At 42.2% G+C, this 24,230-nt stretch overlaps 2 protein-coding genes across 3 annotated transcripts in view; both read right to left on the bottom strand.

The window, feature by feature from the left end:
* Positions 1-1,396: 1,396 nt before the first annotated feature.
* Positions 1,397-7,314, bottom strand: LOC109892612 (cysteinyl leukotriene receptor 2-like). 2 transcript variants are annotated; one of them, XM_020485278.2, is made up of 6 exons: positions 6,907-7,314; positions 6,675-6,768; positions 6,428-6,556; positions 6,031-6,327; positions 4,961-5,061; positions 1,397-2,625 (listed from the first exon to the last, which is right to left on the bottom strand). In XM_020485278.2, exons 5-6 carry the CDS (start codon positions 4,995-4,997, stop codon positions 1,574-1,576), a joined length of 1,089 nt encoding a protein of 362 aa, XP_020340867.1. In that variant the 5' UTR covers positions 4,998-5,061; positions 6,031-6,327; positions 6,428-6,556; positions 6,675-6,768; positions 6,907-7,314; the 3' UTR covers positions 1,397-1,573. The 2 variants fall into 2 exon arrangements, with proteins under 2 accessions (XP_020340867.1, XP_031682394.1); XM_031826534.1 differs by lacking the exons at positions 6,428-6,556; positions 6,675-6,768; positions 6,907-7,314 and having other exon boundaries at positions 6,031-6,401.
* Positions 7,315-7,720: 406 nt separating this feature from the next.
* The window catches only part of LOC109891773 (transcriptional regulator ATRX), a 28,451-nt gene continuing 11,941 nt past the window's right edge, over positions 7,721-24,230 (bottom strand). Inside the window, exons 14-28 of the mRNA XM_031825904.1 lie at positions 15,936-16,118; positions 15,638-15,782; positions 15,420-15,524; positions 13,878-14,231; positions 13,627-13,764; positions 13,280-13,452; positions 13,019-13,136; positions 12,790-12,920; positions 12,379-12,493; positions 12,053-12,236; positions 11,216-11,316; positions 11,000-11,105; positions 10,608-10,785; positions 8,063-8,257; positions 7,721-7,983 (exon numbers count right to left, since the gene is read on the bottom strand). Of these exons, the coding sequence (XP_031681764.1) occupies positions 7,798-7,983; positions 8,063-8,257; positions 10,608-10,785; positions 11,000-11,105; positions 11,216-11,316; positions 12,053-12,236; positions 12,379-12,493; positions 12,790-12,920; positions 13,019-13,136; positions 13,280-13,452; positions 13,627-13,764; positions 13,878-14,231; positions 15,420-15,524; positions 15,638-15,782; positions 15,936-16,118 (2,412 nt within the window). The 3' untranslated portion in view covers positions 7,721-7,797. The remainder of the gene's footprint in view (positions 7,984-8,062; positions 8,258-10,607; positions 10,786-10,999; positions 11,106-11,215; positions 11,317-12,052; positions 12,237-12,378; positions 12,494-12,789; positions 12,921-13,018; positions 13,137-13,279; positions 13,453-13,626; positions 13,765-13,877; positions 14,232-15,419; positions 15,525-15,637; positions 15,783-15,935; positions 16,119-24,230) is intronic.

Genomic DNA, 24,230 nt, shown 5'->3' with positions numbered 1-24,230 from the left:
TTACGGTTGTGGGCGGAGCAGTTGCCGTACCAGGCAACTGACAGGATACAGCCCGACAGAATGCTCTCGATTGTGCATCTGTAAAAGTTTGTGTTTTTGGTGACAAGCCGAATTTCGTCAGCCTCCTGAGGTTGAAGAGGCGCTGCTGCAACAAAATAATACATAAAAAAACGAAATACTGCATAGTTTCCTAGGAACTCAGCTGCCTAAAATGTTGTTTTAGAGCTACAGTTCATATAAAGAAATTAGTCATTTAAAATATTAATTAGGCCCTAATCTATGGATTTCACATGACTGGAAATACAGATATGCGTCTGTTGGTCAGATCCCCCCCAAAGTAGGGGCCTGGATTAGAAAACCAGTCACTATCTGGTGTGACCACCATTTGCCTAATGCAGCGCGACACATCTCCTTCGCATAGAGTTGATCAAGCTGGTGATTGTGGCCTGTGGAATGTTGTCTCACTCCTCTTCAATGGAGAATGTAGAAATTATTCGTTTGTGCAAACCAACAGTTGCATTAGCTGTCCAGTTGGCTGGTATCAGGCAATCCCGCAGGTGAAGAAGTGGAGGTCCTGTGCTGGCGTGGTTACAAGAGGTTTGCGGTTGAGGCCAGTTGGACGTATTGCCAGATTCTCCAAAACAACATTTGAGGCAGCTTATGGTAGAGAAATGAACATGACATTCTCTGGCAACAGCTCTGGTGGACAAGCTTCAGGGGAGTCATCTGTAGGTTACCCAGAACCAGGCTGTACAGCTATATGACACTTCAAAACCTTGTTCCTTATGATTTATTTTTTGACTTTCCGTTTTGCCATTTATGAATGTGTTATTCAAAGCGTTTCTATGAGCTATAGCAGTAAAGGCCAAATTCAAGATTTCATAAAATATATTTTTTATATATATACTTTTTAGACCTACATGGGTCCTAAAATTCAAAATCAAATGACTAAACTATACACTATGACCATATAAAAAACAATTCCATGTGTTAGCTTAGTCTTAGTATTTACTGTGATTGAAGGGCTTAGACCATTAAAAAACAACTTAAGACATAGATATTCAAGCTAGCTTTTAATGTTTGATTTTCATAGTCTATATTTTGCATTAGTAGCTAATGTTTTGATGTTTCTACTTATTGATGTATTGATGCTGTTTTTTGTTTTCTACATTATGTGCATTGAGCATGGGAAATGGACTCAAATTAAATATTGTCATTATTATTATAAACTTATTTTCAATGGTCCCATAAATCTAAAACCACAAACAATTTGGCTCTACACGAATTACAGCACTACAAGTCATCCATCCATAGAGCAGGGAGACAGGCACAGGCCTCCAGGACCAATGTGTGCTATGTAAAAGTAGCCCAATCATACATTTCAAGTCGAGACAGATTGAGATCACTCTTTACATATCGAAATGTATTTATTTTAAAGCAGATAGATAAATGACTGACACAAGCCATAACAAAAGTTCATAATGTAATACCAGATAAGCAAATGTCAAAAAACACACAAAAAAAACATTGAATGCAAAATTGTTGGTATGTTTACAAAAATGTGTAAAGTTGATCAATTTACTGTTAATTCAATGGGCTGCAGCACTTGAAGCCTCTGCCTCTCTGTGTTGTTAACAACTCTCCTCTGTCTCCTACCATTTTTCATACAGAAGTCTCTGAAGTTTTCTCCCACAAAGAAGAAAAGGAAGGGGTCCAGGCAGCTGTTTCCTGCTGCAAGACAGAGCGTTACCACGGCGGCCTTCCGAATCCCTTGGAGATAGCTGCAAGAATCCACACAACCATTTAGCTGAGCATTCCGCTCTGCTGCCAGGAAGAAGGTTCGTACTACATGATAGGGCAAGAAGCATATCATGAAGATGCCGAGACCGAGGATAACGAGGGCACAAGACTTCCTCCTGGAGGGCCTCTTCATCCCCTCCACCCCAGCCCTACACTGCCTCAAGCTGAGCAGAACACACGCGTAGCAGACAGAGATGACAGTGAAGGGCAGGGTGAAGCCAACCACCAGGGCAGCACGGTTCAGGACGATGATGGTGCCAAGGCTGCTGCCCAATTCCAGACAGCGGGTCCGCTCTTCCCCCTCCTGGACAGTCCCAGAACTCAGTAGGGGTGCGGAGGCCAGGGACACAAAGATCCAGATGAGTAGACACCCTCCCCAACCACAGGATCCCCCCTCCAGATTCATGAACGTATAGGGGCGCGATACGGCCAGGTAACGGAGGACACTCAGGGCCAGCAGGAAGTAGACAGAGCCATACATGTTGATATAGAATACGTAGGAGACCAGGCGGCAGGTGATGTCCCCAAACGGCCAATGGGAGTCCAGCAGGTAGTATGCTGCCCTGAGTGGCAGTGAGCACACCAGCATGAGGTCTGACAACAGCAGGTTCAACATGTACAGGTTGACTGTGGTGATACTCCTCTTCCTCCTGTACATGCTCAGAAAGACCCAGAGGGAGGCACTGTTGGCTATCAGGCCCAGGAAGAAGAAGAGCAGGTATGCAGCAGGAAACACGGTGCGCTTGAAGCTGTCAATGGGACAATCGCACGTCAGATTCCTCACCTCTGATTCCAAACTCATATTACCTGTGCCTCCAGTGAGACCTGTGAATAAAGGGAGGGAGACACAGGTATGGAAAATGTACTGCAAGTGCTGGAAGGTAAAAAGACAGCAAATAAAAGACTGAAAAGGTGAATACTAACAGAACATTATGTTGAGGCATTTAATTACAGACCTCTCCTCTTCCAATGCTACCTATTTACCATACATTTTTACAGCCACATGAGGGGCATAAAGACAGAATCTCATTATATGCTGTACTATCAGATGTTGTGGTTACTTTATAAAACTAGCCAACAATGACTGATAGAAAAACACAGGTTTAAAAATCTAACAAAAATAGTCAGAGCCACTTTACAGGAACTATTTTTCACATACAGTGCATTTGTTAAATTTTCAGAACCCTTCCCTTTTTCCACATTTTATTACGTTACAGCCTTATTCTAAAATGGATAAAAAAATAAACACAATGCCCCATAATGACAAACCAAAACTTTTGCAAATGTGTTTGCCAATGTATTACTAATAAAAACAGAAATACCTTATTTACATAAGTATTCAGACCCTTTGCTATGAGACTCGAAATTGAGCTCAGGTTCATCCTGTTTCCATTGATCATCCTTGAGACGTTTCTACAACTTGATTGGAGTCCACCTCAATTGATTGGACATGATTTGGAAAGGCATATACCTGTCTATATAAAGGTCCCACAGTTGACAGTTCATGTCAGAATAAAAACCAAAACATGAGGTCGAAGGAATTGTCCGTAGAGTTCCGAGACAAGATTGTGTCAAGGCACAGATCTAGGGAAGGGTACCAAAAAAGATCCCCAAGAACACAGTGGCTTCCATCATTCTTAAGTGGAAGAAGATTGGATGCACCAACACTCTTCCTAGAGCTGGCTGCCGGGAGATGACCAATAACTAGATGGTCACTCTGACAGAGCTCCAGAGTTCCTCTGTGGAGATGGGAGAACCTTCCAGAAGGACATCCATCTCTGCAGCACTCCACCAATCAAGCCTTTATGGTAGAGTGGCCAGAAAGAAGCCACTCCTCAGTAAAAGGCATATGGCTGCCCGCTTGAAGTTTGCCAAAAGGCACCGAAAGACTCTCAGACCATGAGAAACAAGATTCTCTTGTCTTATGAAACCAAGATTGAACTCTTGGCCTCAATGCCAAGCGTCACGTTCGGAGGTAACCTGGCACCATTCCTACGGTGAAGCATGGAGGTGGCAGCATCATGATATGGGGATGTTTTTCAGCGGCAGGGATTGGGAGACTAGTCAGGATAGAGGGAAAGATGAACAAAGCAAAGCGAGATCCTTGCTCAGGACCTCAGACTGCTGCAAAGGTTCAACTTCCAACAGAAAAACAACCCTAAGCACACAGCCAAGACAATGCAGGACTTGCTTCGGGACAAGTCTCTGAATGTCCTTGAGTGGCCCAGCCAGAGCCCGAACTTGAACCCAATTGAACATCTCTGGAGAGACCTGAAAATAGCTGTGCAGTGACACTCCCCATCCAACCTGACAGAGCTTGAGAGGATCTGCAGAGTAACTTGCTTGTTTTTATTCTTTTTATTTTACCTTTTATTTAATCAGGCAAGTCAGTTAAGAACAAATTCTTATTTTCAATGACGGCCTAGGAACAGTGGGTTAACTGCCTGTTCAGGGGCAGAACGACAGATTTGTACCTTGTCAGCTCGGGGGTTTGAACTTGCAACCTTCCGGTTACTAGTCCAACGCTCTAACCACTAGGCTACCCTACCAAAGAAGACTCGAGGCCAAAGGTCTTTTGACAAAGTACTGAGTAAAGGGTCTGAATTTCTTATGTAAATGTGATATTTTTGTTTATTTTGTTTTTTAAATTTGCAAAAATGTCAAATCTTTTTGCTTTGTCATTATGGGGTATTGTGTTGATTGATGAGGGGGGGGACAATTGGATCCATTTCAGAATACGGCTGTAACATAACAAAATGTGTAAAAAGTCAAGGGGTCAGAATACTTTCCGAATTGATGTCCAATGTCTAATTATAATATTTTGTAAATGAATGATATTAGACCAGTGGTCTCTAGCAACCCTGTTCCTGGAGAGCTACCCTTCTGTAGGTTTTCGCTACAACCAGTTGTAACTAACCTGGTTCAGATGATCAACAAGAAAATTATTAGGAACAGGTATGCTAGATTAGGTTTGGAAGGAAAACCTACAGGACTGTAATACTCCAAGAACAGGGTTGGAGAGCCCTCTATTAGACCTAGCTGATCAGCTGTTGATTTATTTCAGGGAATCTGGTTTCTCATATGTAGATTTAGTATTCACTCGTTTCAACAGGTCTAATATCAAATATAACAAAAATAAACATGAGAAAGTTGACAGTACCTCTTTCTGTGGTCCAATACTGTTGCATACTTGTCATCAGTCCAGTGAACCCTGTTGAATCAGTCTTCTGATGGCTGTGGTAGTAAGTGTCTGAACTATATCTGGAGAAAGCCAAACAGAAATGAGTGCAATCTCTTTCTCTACAATGCCTTCAGGGTTTACTCGGGGTGTGACTTCCTCTGATGTATTGCAATACCACTCTGCTGCTCTCCAAGTCCAATTCTACCTAATTTGCCATTGTAAACAGTTCACTGAGGCTATTCAACTGCTATGCAAAGCAACTGTGTGTTTAATTATGTTTTTATGACAAGGCTGTAGCTTTGGGTAAGTTAAGATAACATTTGAAATATGATTGAGACAGTTTATAATGGAATATACAGTTGTCACCATTTTTGACAAACCTCTGTGCATGCAATTAGATCCACTTAAGTAGTTTCACAATGTCCTATAAAAAGCAATGTTATAGTGAGTTTTACAGTTTTTACTGTAACATGCAATGTTCGTGTTTTCATTCCATGACAGGCTCTGACCTGTTTTCTTCTGTTTGATTCAACCTTTCTGGAGCATCAGAGATAAAGATCAGTTTAGCATCCGCTCTACACCAAAGTAAAAACAAAACTACTGAGCATAAACACTTCTTCTGATGAACAATCTCTCCAATCCTAGTAACCCACAGTTTTCTTGACCTAAATGTGTAATTTTCGCTGAGCGAGGATGTATTGAACAGGATGTATTATTGAAATGATTCAGTACCTCACTAACAGTGACATATCATCCAAATGTTACTTATTAAATATTTTTGAATTAAGTACCAAGAAGTACCAATCATTATTACCATCTTATTTGAGGTCAACTACCTGGTCATTTGACTGTACCCATAAAATAAAGTGTAACGACCAAAGCAAAAAAATTTACCATAAAACCTATAACGTTTTAGACAAAGGTTTTATCATAGCTTTAGAGAAAGACAGATATATACAATTAATCACATAGGAAAATCTTTTCCAAATAATTTAAAGGAAAAAAATACCAGAACATATGTATTTAACATAACATATGTTTAACAATACCTTTGCTATAGAACATGCATTCATTTTCAATAAAGTAAATCCTTAACGGAAATGTTGTTTGTCACCCATCTGTCACCCCTTTGGGGGGAATAAGCACTAAGAACCCTCTGTAGTTACTGTGGTTAGACTAGAGCGTCCTCTAGTGGAACAGGGGACTGAGACTGGAGACATCCCTCCTGCATCACTGTGTAGGTTTATTGGCGGAATCTGTTAGAGCTGGTGTGTGATTGGTGACCGTGGCTTATGGGTAATTTCGTTTTTTCTACTGGCCAAAATGGTCTGGATGCACATTGTAAGCTGTCGAGGGAAATCAGGGAAAGATGTAAGGTTAAGCAGTTACAAGTTAAAGATATCAAAACCAGAAAGAAAAAATAAAATGTTGAGAATTGCGGCTCACTGATTGTTGTTTTGCGAGGAGGTCGTGATGGAAGGCCTGTCGTCGCTCCCGCTCCTTGTCATTGCTGGTTTTCCAGGTCTGGGCCAGGGCTCTCACCTGCTTCTCATCTAGACTTGGGTTATCTTGCCACTGTAAAAACACAAGTCATTGTAATGCGCATACATTTTTTCCCACACAATACTTTGAGACATCAGTGTAATATTAAATACTAATATAATATGAATGTAAGATAATATGAGGGACTAACCAAGCGCAACACAGTCATCCAGGGAGAGGTTCCGTAAGAAATGCAGGGACTTGATGGCCTCGTTGACCTTCTCACAGCTAGAATAAATCATGTTCTGTTTTTCAGGAGAGAGACGCGTTCAAATGTTAATGTGAGAGGAGGCATCTATCCACTGACAGATCATCCCAAACAGAAACTTTAGAGATAAGCAACTGATTATCACACAAGTGTGGTGGTGAGACAGGCCTGATACCTTCAGCTGCCCATTCGTTTTCTTGTACAGGGATGACAGACTGACAGCCATAGTTGTGGAGGGGCTGGGAATGTTGGTGTTGCTGTGTTCTGCCTTGTTCAAGAAGAAAGCACCCTTCATAGTGGAGAGATAAACATACAGCTGTTTTTACACCATACATATATCATTCACACTTAACTTATTTTTGAGGAACAAGAGTTCAAGTAAGGAAGTCGCAATGACTCAAAACCACAATTACTCTATGTTTACAGGCAAGAGCAATACAGGACCTCCATCAGGCGGTGACAGAAAAATTGCTATAACGTCCAGCAAATGGTACCAGAGCATCGGCTCACAGACGAAAGCCATAAGACTGCTAATTAGTTCATTACAGTGCATTCGGAAAGTATTCAGACCCCTTGACTTTTTCCACATTGTTACATTACAGCCTTACTCTAAAATGAATCAAATAGTTTCCCCCCTCATCAATCTACACAAAATACCCCATGACAAAGCAAAAACAGGTTTTTAGAAATTCTTGCCCCAAAAAAACCTACAAAAAACAATGTAATATCACATTTACATAAGTATTCAGACCCTTTACTCAGTACTTTGTTGAAGCACCTTTGGCAGCGATTACAGCCTCAAGTCTTATTGGGTATTGCGCTACAAGCTTGGCACACCTGTATTCGGGGAGTTTCTCCCATTCTTCTCTGCAGATCCTCTTAAGCTCTGACACAGTGGGGCAAAAAAGTATTTAGTCAGCCACCAATTGTGCAAGTTCTCCCACTTAAAAAGATGAGAGAGGCCTGTAATTTTCATCATAGGTACACTTATGCATCGTAAGCAATCACTTCACGCTAGTCTACACCCGTTGTATTCGATTGCTCACCACTGTCCATGAAAACGTATTTATGTGTGTTGTAAAACTAATGTATAGTAGTTCCTCTTTACCTCTGCCTCGTACTCAGCCCAGGCAGTTTTGCGGTCAGCCTCACTGAGCTCCTCCTCCTCTTTGTGGTCCAGCAGGGACTCGTGTTCATGGTAGCAGACAATCTGCCCTTTACAGCTCTGCAGCAGCTCTGCCAGCACCATGTCCTGGGAAACACAGACAAACAATGTCACTAATAATTGAGATTATAATGGTCTTGCGTGTTTAATTTGAAGCTCTGGTCACCTTGGGCAGCAGGGGTGTGGTCCTCTTGCTCTTCTTCTCAGAGTTGGGGTCATCCAGCAGGTCTGGCTCAAACATGTAGAGCTCCGTCAGTTCAAACAGTGTGAAGTGTCTCTGTATCTGCTGCTGGTCCACCACCCGGAACGACAGTGATTGCTTGGCCACCTGCCGGTCGTAGATCTTCTCCTCCATAGTGCCCTGGAAAGAATCAGCAATTCAATATCAGTGATTACAGAATTATATGTAGGGTTCTATAAAATCCGCATTGCGAAGAACGCTGACGGAATCACGGAATCCAGACATTAAAACGGAATTCAACAATATTTAAAAATGTATTGAACTTAGTAGAAAATCAACTAAATGTATTATTAGAAAATTCATTAATTTGCCAAAGTTCACAAAACATGAACAAAATGCATCAGTGATTCATATTTTCCTGCAACTTTCTGAAAATGGCACAGGAATGTCCCTGTCCGAGTGTGTGTGCAGTGTGCACATATGTCTAAACTGTGTAACCGTTGCGATGATGCTAATGATAACCTTCTTCTGGTAGAGATGGAAAGGCATGCAAAAAAAAACATCTCAATTAAATGTTAACTACAAAGGAACCTATGCCTACCTGGCAGAATGATATCATGATTATTTGCATCAATCCAGTGGCCATATGTTTTGCACACTGCAATGCATGAACTCTACAGAAACATAGCTAACATAGCAACGGTCTCTTGCTGGTGCACACTTGCATTAAAGGGTTACTACACCTAAATAACCAAACCTCTTCTAGTTTTCCCAGACCATTTCCCAAAATTGGTCTCCTGAGCATTGTTGTGTACTTAGAACATCCAATTATATATTTTTTTCCCTATAAAAAAAGTAAAAAAGTGAATTTAAGATGGAAAACCTGAAAAAAAATTGAGGAAAACCGAAACCTGGCCAAACAAAAATGGAGAAAACTGAATTTGGGAAAAAATAAAAATAGAAATATTATAGGGCCTTATAAACTCAGCAAAAAAAGAAACGTCCTTTCACTGTCAACTGTGTTTATTTTCAGCAAACTTAACATGTGTAAATATTTGTATGAACATAACAAGATTCAACACCTGAGACATAAACTGAACAAGTTCCACAGACATGTGACTAACAGAAATGGAATAATGTGTCCCTAAACAAAGGGGGGGTCAAAATCAAAAGTAAGTCAGTATCTGGTGTGGCCATCACCTGCATTAAGTACTGCAGTGCATCTCCTCCTCATGGACTGCACCAGATTTGCCAGGTCTTGCTGTAAGATGTTACCCCACTCTTCCACCAAGGCACCTGCAAGTTCCCAGACATTTCTGGGGGGAATGGCCCTAGCCCTCACCCTCTGATCCAACAGGTCCCAGAAGTGGTCAATGGGATTGAGATCCGGGCTCGTCGCTGGCCATGGCAGAACACTGACATTCCTTTCTTGCAGGAAATCACGCACAGAACGAGCAGTATTGCCATGCTGGAGGGTCATGTCAGGATGAGCCTGCAGGAAGGGTACCACATGAGGGAGGAGGATGTCTTCCCTCTAACTCACAGCATTGAGATTGCCTGCAATGACAACAAGCTCAGTCCGATGATGCTGTGACAACACCGCCCCAGACCATGACGGACCCTCCACGTCCAAATCGATCCCGCTCCAGAGTACAGGCCTCGGTGTAACGCTCATTCCTTCGAGGATAAACACAAATCAGACAATAACCCCTGGTCAGACAAAACCGCGACTCGTCAGTGAAGAGCACTTTTTGGCAGTCCTGTCTGGTCCAACGACGGTGGGTTTGTGCCCATAGGTGACGTTGTTGCCAGTGATGTCTGGTGAGAACCTGCCTTACAACAGGCCGACAAGCCCTCAGTCTAGCCTCTCTCAGCCTATTGCAGACAGTCTCAGCACTGATGGAAGAATTGTGCGTTCTTGGTGCAACTCGGGCAGTTGTTGTTGCCATCCTGTACCTGTCCCACAGGTGTGATGTTCGGATGTACCGATCCTGTGCAGGTGTTGTTACACGTGATCTGCTACTGCGAGGATGATCAGCTGTCTGTCCTGTCTCCCTGTAGCGCTGTCTTAGGCGTCTCACAGTACGGACATTGCAATTTATTGCCCTAGCCACATCTGCAGTCCTCATGCCTACTTGCAGCATGCCTAAGGCACATTGATGCAGATGAGCAGGGACGCTGGGCATCTTTCCTTTGGTGTTTTTTAGAGTCAGTAGAAAGGCCTCTTTAGTGTCCTACGTTTTCATGACTGTGACCTTAATTGCCTACCGTCTGTAAGCTGTAGTGTCTTAACGACTGTTCCACAGGTGCATGTTCATTCATTGTTTATGGTTCATTGAACAAGCATGGGAAACAGTGTTTAAACCCTTTACATTGAAGATCTGTGAAGTTATTTGGATTTTTACGAATTATCTTTGATAGACAGGGTCCTGAAAAAGGGACGTTTATTTTTTTGCTGAGTTCATATGTAATCATACAATGTGTCTCACAATCACATTACAGGAGATAGGGTCATACGAGATGTGATTACCTGAGCCAAGAAGCGGTAGACAAACACAGCCTTCAGCTGGCCAAAACGGTACACCCTGAAGATGCTCTGGATGTCATAGGAGGGATTCCACGAAGCATCAAAAGTTACGACCCTGTTAGCTGCTACCAGGTTGATCCCAAGGGACCCAGCTCTTGTCGAGATGAGAAACAGACGACCCCTGAAAGAAAAGGGGGGTGAAATTAAATCAAAGGAGTGAGTGTGATCTTAAAAACAGACCATCTCAACAATTCACATTAGGTCTACAATTACTGATGCCTTGCCATATAATATTACATCACTAAGTAAAGTGTTATGCTGCATACTGTGTTGAGGTTTGGCACCACAGCGAAATGTGAGATGTAGAAAAGTACAGCAGTCAGACAGAAATGTACCGCTCGTTGGTGGCATCATTGAAATCTTGCACCCATTTCATCCTGGATGTGGCGCTGGTGGACCCAATACGGTAATAGTCAGTGTTTCTGATCCAGCTGCCATTACCTACAGTTTAGAAAAGGAAACAAAGAAAATATTACACAATAATAGACTCTGAAGATGCATTTTTTGTTGTTGTAAAACTATAGCATTTGAAAAGCCAATGGAACTGGTACCTTTGTATAGGGATGATTGCCTGTTGTTTTTGGCTTTGTTGGTGAGGTCCAAGAAATCTTCAAACATGTCTAATGTGATCAAGGATTGACTGAACACCAACCTGTGAATATACAACAAAAACTGATGAAGAAAAGGTTCATTCAACAAATCTGCTCTGTGAAACTGGCTAACTTGATCCTTCTTTTTTGAAATGCACCCCTGGTGCCTGAATCCATTTCCCAAGCACACATATGATGAATCCCAAACCAGCCCCTCACCACTACCAACTCGCTCGGAGGGCCCTCTGTTGTCATGTTGCTGACGAAACTTAGAGGGTGACTTCAAGAGTGGCCGGGGTGATCAAATAAACCCTTCAACTTCAGGGACACACTCGTGACTTGAATGATGCAATTCATGTTCCACATTTAAATAATAAAATTAGCATGAAATTCAAATGAGAAAATTCCCCGTCGTTTTACAAGATAAAAACATCAGTAACAGTTAAACGTTTAATTTGGGATGTATTTCATATGTTACATGTGTCAAGCTTTGAAATCAGACAAAAACAAATACAGGTGGCTTATAATTAGGCACGCCTCTCCATTCTTTTGTGTGAATTTGTACAAACTCAAAATAATGTGGTGTGTTTTTGGGATACCACTTCGCTCTGAAGCATAGCTTGCTCGGTCAAAGTGTTTATCGGAGGGTCTAAATAGCCCCTACACCCTCCATCATTTTCAATTCCTCAGCTTTGTGACACTAGTGTATATGGCGGAGGCGTGCGTGAACGCATAAAGTGCGTGAACGCATAAATGGAGGGGCGAGGGGAAGAGGGATGATTTGGGATTCAGCCTTACACTTTGTCTTCCAGTTCCTCTGCCATTTGGAGAATCTCAAACAGCAGCACCATCTTCCCTGAGTGTCCCAGGATGGTGGCGTCAGAGTCACTCAGCATTGACTTGTACCAGTCTGCAGCCGGACTGTCAGGCCTGAAACTGGTGGACGATCTTAACGCTGAACACAGAGCATACATTATCACCACTGACCTCAAATGAATGAGACTAACAAATAAGTCATTAACATAAGGTAAATCATTCAAAATGTTCAATAGTAACACTAGAAGGTATTGTAATAGACTCGGTGAAGTAATTTCCTGATTGGAAGAGACAACTCTACCTTTTACCTGCTCGCTGGTCTCCTTCCACATTGACACCCTTTGATGTGCTGTTCCACACCAGGATCACCTCCACATCCTTGCTGTCTTCATCAGCATTCACCACTTTCCCCTTATTCTCCTTCTCTTTCCCGAGTGGGACATAAAGGAAAAGTTATGAAAGGCAACAATCTATTATTTGCATTATTTCATTTGTCATTGGGTGGTAATGGACTACTTCAGGCATCACACAGTGGTAGGAGTTAAAAGATTTGGGTAGCCTACTGAATACTCATGTTTTCCCCTGGTGCTTCCCATCAAAATGGGCCTGAAAACAAAGAGCATCTATGTTGATGACGATTTGATTGACATGCCACAGGATCCGTCTGCAGATGAGAAAATAGTCGTTTCTGTTCAAACCTGCATCTGATGGGTCTTTACCTTATTTTCTTTGCTGATATAGTTGAGCTGCAGACACCAAGGATGGTTCCAGATTCGGCTGAGTATCTGGAAGTCCTTGAAAAGGCTAGTTCCGGCTTTGCCCCTGGCTCCCTCAACCACAGACCTAGCTCCTAAACACATATGCAGCTTTTTTCTCCAAAAGGTTTATTAAATCATGCACATTTCATTGATATGTAGAGCTTTCTGAGCTAACGATGGAGGTTCTTACGAGTGAAGTTGTCCAGGTAGTAGCAATACAGTCTGTACTGGAGAGGGGTCACCCTCACCGCTATAACATATTCATGTTTAGGGGGCAGGAACTTGGTCAAGGCTGAGTAGTCTCTTCTCTGACAAAGAGGAAAACACACTAAGTGTATCCACTGGAAACTGACAAAGAACTTTGCAACAAATATTTGTAAAAAAGTAAGCAGTGGTTCTGATAAACTACAAATAAATATGCCATACACTCCTAGTAATTGAGCTGTCTCACCTGTACACATCCTGTCAACATTGCATGAAGGACATGGGCGCGATTCTTCATGAAGCGGACGGCTCTGGGGGTGGAGTCTGCACACTGGCCGTTTTCAATGGGGTTGATAAAGCGGTTCCGGAACTCCTTGATTGAGCCCAGGTTTTCCTTGATGAAGTTGACCATGCAGTGGTCTGAGAAAACAAAAATATATAAGACAAGGCTACACCTTTGACTACTATCATTTTTTTATATAATAAAACTGAAACATGAATAAACTAACCCAAACGTTGACATACTGCCCATAGAAGTAGCTTAAATGGAAAGGCTGTCATAGGCTGTGTTCAAACTGAAGCAGGCCTCCTTACACTCATTGAGGTTGTTCTGCAGTGGTGTGCCTGTCAGCACCACCCTCCTTTTGGTCTTAATGGCACTCATAGCTTTAGAGATGTTGGATGCCTCGTTCTTCAGGATGTGACCCTCGTCGCAGATCACAAAGTCTGGACCTGGAGTACAACAAATGTAGTGTATTAGAGTTTCAACATCAATCAATTATACTACTTCAAAATTCTACATACCTCTCAACACTTCACATGCATATAAATGGTAGAGGATGTACCTGGATCGACCAGAGTACTGTCAAAGGTCTTTTTGAACTTTCCGTGGATGACTTTGAGGCCTAGTGTGAGGTTACGGTACATCTCATAGCCCATGATCATAACACCACCATCCATCTGCCATCTCTGCAGGGCAATATAACGCTTCAGTGTGGCCCAATAACCTCTGCATGTATTTGACAAAACAAAAACTAAAATCTTCTTGGCTACCTTGACTTTGTCAGCTCCCATGTCAACTTGCCACTTCTCAAACTCGTTGATCCAGTTGAGGATGATGTTGAGTGGACACACCACCAGGGCAGTCCTGAAGTTCATGCACTTTGACTGCAGCTCCGTATGGAGAAATGTCACCACCTACATGAGAAAATATTGAAGCAAGAGCTTCTAGTATTATATACTAAACAAAAATATAAACGCAATATGTAACAATTTCAAAGATTTTACTGAGCTCATAGAAATAAATCAGTCAATTGAAATAATTTCATTAGGCCCTCATTTAGGGCAGCCCTGAGTGGGCCTAGGAAGGCATAGGCCCACCCACTAGGGAGACAGGCCCAGCCAATCAGAAAGAATTTCCCCCCACAAAAGGGCTTTATTACAGACAGAAATACTCCTCAAAACTTGAGACATCTGTGGCATTGTGTTGTGTGACAAAACTGCACATTTCAGAGTTGCCTTTTATTGTCCCCAGTACAAGGTGCACTTGTGTAATCAAATCAAATTTTATTTGTCACATGCGCTGAATACAACAGGTACTGTGAAATGCTTCTTAAAAGCCCTTAACCAACAATGCAGTTCAATAAATTTAGTTAATAAAATATTTACTAAATAAACTAAAGTAAAAAAATCGAATCAATCAAAAAGTAACTCAAGAAATGTACATAACAATAACGAGGCTATATACAGGGGGTACCGGTACTGAGTCAATGTGCGGGGTACAGGTGTTGGTGATGTGGACACCAAGGAACTTGAAACTCTCAACCCACTCCACTTCAGTCCCATCGATGTTAATGGGGCCTGTTCGACCCTCCTTTTCCAATAGTCCATGATCAGCTCCTTTGTCTTGCTCACATTGATGGAGAGGTTGTTGTCCCGGCACCACACTGCCAGGTCTCTGACCTCCTCCCTATAGGCTGTCTCATTGTTGTTGGTGATCAGGCCTACCACTGTTGTGTCGTCAGCAAACTTAATGATGGTGTTGGCGTCATTGACCACACAGTCGTGGGTGAACAGAGAGTACAGGAGGGGACTAAGCACGCATCCCTAATGATCATGCTGTTTAATCAGCTTGTTGATATGCCACACCTGTCAGCTGCATTGATTATCTTGGCAACAAATTAATGCACAAAATTTGAGAGAAATACGTTTTTTGTGCATATGGAACATTTCTGGGATCTTTTATTTCAGCTCATGAAACATGGGAACAACATGTTGTATTTATATTTTAGTTCATTGGAGTATCTCTAGTATTGTTAACAAAATATACTGTTCTATGAATGACATATGCATATGACAACACTCCTACTGTTCGCTTCCTTTTATCTGCAGTGTCTTTCCTAGGCCCATGCAGTGGGCCAGTAAGCAGCCTGATCCAGTTGAATTGGCTTTCTTCACAGACTCACAACAACAGTCCCAGATAAACTGCAAACCTATCAGAAGGAGGAAGAGATACAGCAAATTGAAGGGGCAATGCTGATAGCCACTGTATTTAACTTACTGTCTGTATTGGGTTTGTACAACTGAAATAAAAACCGAGACTTACCATCCACCTGGTGAGGCCTGAGCCTGGTCACCAGGTTCCTGTGCACCTGGATGAGTGGCTCCTTTGTCCCCTCATCCTGATCCAGGACCAGCTTAGTGGTGATGGGACAGGCCACATGAGAAGCCTCATCCTCAAAAACAATCACCTGTGAGGAAACCACTATTAGACCAAAACTGATCATATAAAATGGTATAATATATAATTAATCAAATAAAATCGAGTAGTAGTATGACATTTCTGATAGTGCATGGATTCTACAGTGAGTGTGCATGGAGAGGGTCAGCTGTGTGTAGTGTACCTCTCTGAAGTCCTCCCTCTGCTCTCTTTCTGCCAGGCGTCTGTGTCTCTCCTCCTCCTCTTTCAGGGCTCTCTGGGTCTCCGAGCGCAGGTGCTCGTCTACGATGATCCTGCGGATCTTCTTGCGGCCCTTAGGTGTACCTTTGTTGTCCCCTTCCTCACCGTCCTTCTCTTCATCGTCACTCTGTTTAGATAGATAGATCAGTAAGTCACCAGCAGTTAAAGAACCCTTTAACACACTGTAAAAAAGAACATACATTTTAACAATGATACATTTAGCACCTGATAGTACACAAACAATAAAACAAGAATAGCAAAATGATCATCATACATCTCAGAAATCCAATAGTTACACATCAATGAAGTTAGTAAGAAGGAAACAAAAGGGTGACTGACAATGCAAATGTAAAATGAGATGGTGATATCGCCTAGAGGAAGAAATTCAAGCCAAAGAACAAGCGCCGAATGACCTCCAAGGTCAACTTCAAGATGTCTTCGAGGAACCTCAAGGCCTTCGATGCTCTGTCCGACCAAATAACCCTTACATACAAAATGCTTGCATTGCAAAGAGAAGCGGCACAGTAAAAGGAAAAAATACTTATCTCCATATATGACCAATGGAAGATCCAAGCCCGCAAAACAAGAGAGCAGCTAAAGTCAGACGTAACAGAGAGCCAGCTGGCATTTCTGATCAACACATTGAAGAAAGGAACGGATGTCATGAGCATCTATCTTGAAATTCAAGATCACATCACACAGTCAACTGAGTTAAGGCGTTGTGTCGACACAGGTGAGGCAGTTACAGCAGATATCATCAGAATTGCCTATGAAAAGATATCAGGCATTGATGAAGAGTTTGATGCCGAACAGGAAAAACAGTGTCTCAGTGAGTTACTTGACCGCGACTACACTCGCACCATTTACAGATCTACAGTCTCACAAGTCAGTCACAAGTCCAGTGTTCAATCCAGCCATCCCTCCATGGCCTCATGTATGGCAGCCAAATGTGCAGATGCAGCAGCAGAGCTGGCAGCAAAGGAAGTTGAGTATGAAGTGTTGCTGGAGAAAAAGAAACAAAAGGAAATGATACAACACTCAGAGGAGCAGTAAAGGAAGGATGTGAGTTGGAACAACTACAGGCAAAGAGAGATGTAAAGGCAGCTCGGGCCAGGTTGTAAAAACTAGCTTCTAAACTGTCAACAACATTACTCCAACTACCATTCAATAACTCTCCAATGCCCCAGCATCATCACCTCATGTGGATGTGACTTCTCTGGCTCAAGCCTTCCAAGATAGCTAAGCCCTTAATCGACTTCCAATGCCAGAGCCATTTGTATTCAATGGTGATTCAATTCAATTCCTTGAGTGGAAAGCCTCATTTGTGTAATTTATCGATCAAAGAAGTGTCAGTTGACAAGCTTTATTATCTTAAGAAGTACGTGGGTGGCCCAGCTCGTAAGACCCTGGATGGTACTTTCTACAGAAATGATGACAAGGCCTACAAAGACGTGTGGAACAAACTCAACCATAGATATGGCCAGCCATTTGTCATACAGAGGGCATTTAGAGAATGGCTTGCAAACTGGCCAAAAACTCAACTTAAGGACACCGTAGGACTCAGAGACGTTCCAGATTTTTTAAATGCCTGTCAGGATGCTATACCTATGTTAAAGGTCTTCAGATATTAAATGACTGTAAAGAGAATCAGAAGCTAGTTCAAAAACTGCCTGACTGGGCAGCTTCTTATTGGAACAGACAAGTTACACAAACCTTGAACAATAGTCAAGAATTCCCCAGCTTCCAGAAATTTGCTACTTTGATGACGTTGGAAGCAGAGATTGCTTGCAATCAGATAACTTCTTTCAATGCTCTCCGTTCATCCGAATGTACCACTGAGAAACTAAATGTCATGGAGACCAAGAGGAGCATGGCAAGTGTTCTCAAACATTCACAGATAGAGATAATCAAAAGTCAGCCAAAGGACAGAAATATGTGAAAGAAAATAAGCTTTGCTATGGGTGCTTGAAATCTGGTCACAGTGCAAAGGACTGTCGTCATCACCACACCTTTGACACCTGCAAAGGAAAGCATCCCACGTGTCTCCACGATGACAGTTAGGTGAAACGGAAAAAGCCTACACCTCTGCCAATGTCTTACCAAAATAATATGGATGAGGCAGCAACTGCATTGTCACTCAACATAGCTGGAGAAGGACAATCTACTAACACTTTCATGATCATACCAGTGTGGGTGTCAAAGGAACATGTCAGGTGCTGAAAAACTTCCCTACGCCCTGCTTGACATCAAGAGTGAGACTAAATTCATTGACCAGGAAGTGAGCAATTCTTTACAAGAAGATACGTATCCAGTGAAACTGAAATAAACTACTATGATAGGACGTGACAGTTGTGAAAAGCAAGTGGAAGACTGAAGAACAAAGGGAGAAGTGATGTCTCTATCGGGCCGTAGGCAGCTACTCTATCGTAAATACAGAATCCTATGCATTCTAAATTACCGCCCATTTGGAAAAGGAAAATGCAATAAATATTTACTCTAAGCTGCGCTTCGGTAGGTTGGTCGTAGATGCTGGTCGTGTTGGCCAACAGATCTTCCTGTCCTCGGAAGAATGTCTCTGGTGGTAATTTGGATACGTTGTAGTAACATCGTTGTGTGGTAGACGGGATACTCTGTCTGTCTGTCCTCTTCTAGCCCACGTTTTCAGCTGCTGTTGCTAACTCAATGGCTAGGAGGTATCACTTCTGTAGCGAATAAAAGTTCAAAGTTCATACCATTCGCAACCAAAGCTCACGCTGAGGTTGGCTTCGTTCTGTAGTTATTATCTGAACCCTTCTGACATCGGATCGTCATCCTAATGTACCCGGAACAGGAAGTTTTTATTGTCGTCAAGACTTTATATAGGAAGGGAGAAGAGGGCGTGTTTCATAGTTTATAACCAATGTCTCTTCACGTGGGCGGGCCACTGAGTCGGGCCTAATTCACTCATGAAAACCCAATTCTCACATTTTAGAAAATCACATTTCATCCCCTCACAAATAATTTCATATTCAAACATTTAAATTGCACAACAATTCCATGTTTATCTGATAACTATAATGTGTAGACTTTCCACTGTACCATTTATGTCATCCTATCATTGATGAGAATATCTCACATGACAACCAAACTGACATCATATTCATTAAGTACCAACGCATATGTTCAACTGGTTGGATTACCAAAATATGGTTAATTTCCCCCACCTTCTGATGTTCCCAGAATCTCTATGTTAACCAAGGGATTTTCAATAGTCACATCAGTAGGGTAGAGAGAGGAAAAAAGGGGGGTGAGAGGTATTTATGACTGTCATAAACCTACCCCCAGGCCAGCGTCATGACAAGCGGTTATGACGAGTGTGTTTCATTTGGTGATCTCATGAAGGACAGGAAACACAAATAACTGTATCTCTTAAAGTGTACATGTCCCAGCTGTCAGGTTTACATCTAAATATTGTGAAACGTATGTGATTAAACATGAAACTATTTGTGAAAAGATGTAATGTCATGTTAACCTTCTAAATGAGAGTATGGATTTTCATATAAAGATGAACTAGTCAGTGGCTACAATTCTATAGGCCACCGGAGACCATACAGCTGTAGTTTGGATACACGGCCGGAAGTGGTTAAACTCTGAGACTATCGATCACTACAGAATAAAAACAAATCTTAGACGAATAATTACTAGCCTGCATCTAGAAATTACATAAGCCTAGAACGAGAATACCGACAACCGCCGAAGCGTCTATCTATGAGAACATTTCCAAATGGTACTCTGAAGTATCCATGTGTTCACGTGCAAAGGATTAGCATTTCAATTAATACAATTATAGACTGTGTGTAGTAAATCCCTTTTCTTTCCCGCACTTTCTCAGTCCCCACCCCTTTCCTTTGTCTACCAAGCCGTCATATCGGCTTAGCCCACTCTGGACTTTTCTATCAGTTAGTAACCAATATCTACTGTTTGTTTTTAATGTATTTCTGTGATTATTTAGTTAGTTAGTAAATCAATTATTAAGACAATTTGTATATTGCAGACTCATTATGGAAACTAGGGTTTGTGCAGATAACCAAGAATTTTACGACATTTGGAATGAGACTAATGAGGTAACAATTAATAATTAATTAATAGAAGACTAATTGATCAGATATTAAAATATCTGAAGTTATATTCGAAAAAATTATAACTTTAATCTCAACATTTTCCGTGGTCCCCCGACTTCCTAATTCATTAATGTTTACATGATTAGTTTAATCACGTAATAATTCAACCTAGAGGGAACTGATTTTATATAAATAAGTCTTCACATTTAATGATCGTCACAGACACGACACTTCTGATAGGCTAGAACTGCTCAAGGGCAATCGCACCAAAACAAGTGATTTTAGGTGAAAATGATGAGCCCTACGCTGTTCAAACTGACTTAGGACAGAGCGTTGTGGGAGGCTCATCGCCATTCATTGATACACCAGGCGCCGCTTGTCTGTGTCACCGGGTCATCGTCAAAAAGGTCCCCTCAGTAATCCCTGCAGATGCTATTCGCATTCTGGAGTGCGATTTCAAGGACGCCAGTGAAGATAGCAAGACAGTGTCTCAGGATGACATCCTCTTCCTGAACAAGCTGAATGATGGTATAAGGAAAAATAGTCATGGCCCCTACGAAATGCCCTTGCCTTTTAAGGAGAGACCCAATCTACCCAACAACAAACAATCGTCATTGTACGGCTCAGACATCTGTTAAAGGATGAAAGATATAAAGGAAAGTTATGTCAAATTCATGGATGATGTCATTGAAAAGGGTGACGCGGAGAAGTTGAAGATGATGGAAATGAAGGCAAGAAATGGTATATTGCTCATCATGGAGTTTACCATCCTAAGAAGTCAGATAAGCTATGCGTAGTATTTGATTGCTCTGCCAAGTACAAGGGAACCAGTTTAAATGTCCATCTGCTTCCAGGGCCTGATTTGATGAACTAGCTGAACAGTGTTCTCATGCGTTTTCGGCAGCACCCTATTGCATTGATGTGTGACATTGAGTAGATGTTTCACCAATTCCATGTGCCCGACACTGACCGAAATTATCTGTGCTTCCTTTGGTGGAAAAAGGGAGACATTACTGTACAGCCTCAAGAGTTCCACATGAAGGTGCATCTGTTAGGCACTGTACCATCTCCTGGATGTGCAAACTATGGACTGAAGCATCTAGCTACGGAGAACAGAGACCTATACCCTCACTGCTCACAATTCATCAAGAGTGACTTTTACGTCGATGATGGGGTTACAAGCATAGACTGTTCGGAATATGCTATTCAGTTTGCACAGGAGGCTCGAGAACTTTGTGCCATCGGTGGTCTTCGACTGCACAAGTTTGTATCCAGTGACAGAGCTGTCCTAGAAAGCATACCGCCGTGTGAACGTGCATCCAACATTAAGGACCTTAACCTTGCATGGGATGACATGCCATCAGAAAGAGCACTAGGGATTCAGTGGCCATTGAGTCTGACTGCTTCAAGTTCAATGTCAATCTCAACCTGCAACACGTATACGTTTACTGTCTACGGTTGACTCCTAGTATGATCCTTTAGGGTTTATAGCTCCATTCTTGCAAAATGGAAAAAGAGTACTGAAGGACATGTGTAGGCATTGCACAGGTTGGGATGACCCTCTGACTGAAGCACTTCAACCAATGTGGGCATGTTGGAAAAATGATCTTATTCATTTGGAGAAGGTGAACACACCCCGTAGTTATGCACCTGCTGACTTTGGAAGGGTTACCAAAACAGAGCTACATAATTTATCTGATGCAAGCACGATCCGATATGGTCAGTGTTCATATTTGAGACTCAAGAATGAAGAGAGACAAATTCATTGTGCTCTAAAAACTATTGTGGAAAATATTGTGTCACTCCGACAAAAGGTCACAACTATTCCCAGACTAGAACTCACAGCTGCATTTGTCTCAGTGAAAGCAAGCAATGTTCTCAAGGAGGAACTTAGAAATTCTGATTTTGAAGAGTTCTTCTGGACCAACTTTTCCTTCACTCTGTGGTCCAACTCATCCCAAACCATCTCAATTGGGTTGAGGTTGGGTGATTGTGGAGGCCAGGTAATCTGATGCAGCACTCCATCACTCTCCTTCTTGGTCAAATAGCCCTTACACAGCCTGGAGTTGTGTTGTGGGTCATTGTCCTGTTGAAAAACAAATGATAGTCCAACTAAGCCACACCAGATGGGATGGCGTATCTCTGCAGAATGCTGTGGTAGCCATGCTGGTTAAGTGTGTCTTGAATTCTAAATAAATCACTGACAGTGTCACCAGCAAAGCAACCCCCACACAATCACACTTCCTCCTCCATGCTTCACAGTGGGAACAACACATGGGGAGATCAACCGTTCACCTACTCGGCGTCTCACAAAGACACAGCAGTTGGAACCAAAAATCTCAAATTTGGACTCATCAAACCAAAAGGACAGATTTCCACTGGGGAGGCAGGGTAGCCTGGGGCGGCAGGGTAGCCTAGTGGTTTGAGCGTTGGACTAGTAACCAAAAGGTTGCAAGTTCAAATCCCGAGCTGACAAGGTACAAATCTGTCATTCTGCCCCTGAACAGGCAGTTAACCCACTGTTCCTAGGCTGTCATTGAAAATAAGAATTTGCTCTTAACTGACTTGCCTAGTTAAATAAAGGTAAAATTAAAAAATAATGTCCATTGCTCGTGTTTCTTGGCCCAAGCAAGTCTCTTCTTATTATTGGTGTCCTTTAGTAGTGGTTTCTTTGCAGCAATTCGACCATAAAGGCCTGATTCATGCAGTCTCCTCTGAACAGTTGATGTTGAGATGTGTCTGTTACAGTTAGCACCTCTAAGCTGACGACACCATTCTGTATACCTCTGGCCCTTCTTTGGACACTGTATTAACTAACCTCCAGACAAGCTTCAATGCCATACAACTCTCCTTCGGTGGCCTCCAACTGCCCTTAAATGCAAGTAAAACTAAATACATGCTCTTCAACCGATCGCTGCCCGCACCTGCCTGCCTGTCCAACATCACTATTCTGGCCGGTTCTGACTTAGAATATGTGGACAACTACAAATACATAGGTGTCTGGTTAGACTGTAAACTCTCCTTCCAGACTCACATTAAGCATCTACAATCCAAAATTAAATCTAGAATCGGCGTCGTATTTCGCAACAAAGCATCCTTAACTCATGCTGCCAAACATATCCTTGTAAAACTGACTATCCTAACGATCCTTGACTTCGGCGAAGTCATTTACAAAATAGCCTCCAACACTCTACTCAGCAAATTGGATGCAGTCTATCACAGTGCCATCCGTTTTGTCACCAAAGCCCCATATACTACCCACCACTGCGACCTGTATGCTCTCGTTGGCTGGCCCTCGCTTCATATTCGTCGCCAAACCCACTGGCTCCATCTATAAGTCTTTGCTAGGTAAAGCCCAGCCTTATCTCAGCTAACTGGTCACCATAGCTGCACCCACCTGTAGCACGCTCTCCAGCAGGTATTTTTCACTGGTCACCCCCAACGCCAATTCCTCCTTTGGCCGCCTTTCCTTACAGTTCTGTGGCCAATGACTGGAACAAATTGCAAAAATCACTGAAGCTTGAGACTCATATCTCCCTCACTAACTTTAAGCACCAGCTGTCAGAGCAGCTCACAGATCGCTGTAATTTACATCTGTAAATAGCCCATTCAACTACCTCATCCCCATACTGTTATTTATTTATTTTTTGCTCCTTTGCACCCCAGTATCTCTACTTGCACATTCATCTTCTGCACTTCTATCACTCCATTGTTTAATTGCTAAATTGTAATTATTTGCCATTATGGGTTATTTATTGCCTTACCTTCCTTATCTTACCTTATTGGCAAACACTGTATATAGACTTTTTCTATTGTGTTATTGACTGTATGTTTGTTTATTCCATGTGTAACTCTGTGTTGTTGTTTGTGTAACACTGCTTTGCTTTATCTTGGCCAGGTCGCAGTTGTAAATGTAGGGTTTCAGTTGGAGACTTTTATCTCCCTCACCAACTTCAAACATCAGCTATCTGAGCAGCTAACCGATCGCTGCAGCTGTACATAGTCTATTGGTAAATAGCCCACCCTTTTTCACCTACCTCATCCCCATACTGTTTTTATTTATTTTATTTTATGCTCTTTTGCACACCAATATCTCTACCTGTACATGACCATCTGATCATTCATCACTCCAGTGTTAA

The sequence above is a fragment of the Oncorhynchus kisutch genome, linkage group LG6 (genome assembly GCF_002021735.2).
Source record: "Oncorhynchus kisutch isolate 150728-3 linkage group LG6, Okis_V2, whole genome shotgun sequence".
Classification (NCBI taxonomy): domain Eukaryota; kingdom Metazoa; phylum Chordata; class Actinopteri; order Salmoniformes; family Salmonidae; genus Oncorhynchus; species Oncorhynchus kisutch.
Note: the sequence above shows the minus strand (reverse complement) of the source record. Positions and strands in the feature narration are given on the sequence as shown.

Bases quoted from the DNA above. Each gene is read 5' to 3' on its own strand.
- LOC109892612 (XM_020485278.2), bottom strand. From the start codon at position 4,997: ATGACAAGTATGCAACAGTATTGGACCACAGAAAGAG. The intron at 2,626-4,960 runs GTACTGTCAACT...CTTTATTCACAG, and splicing joins GTATTGGACCACAGAAAGAG to GTCTCACTGGAGGCACAGGT.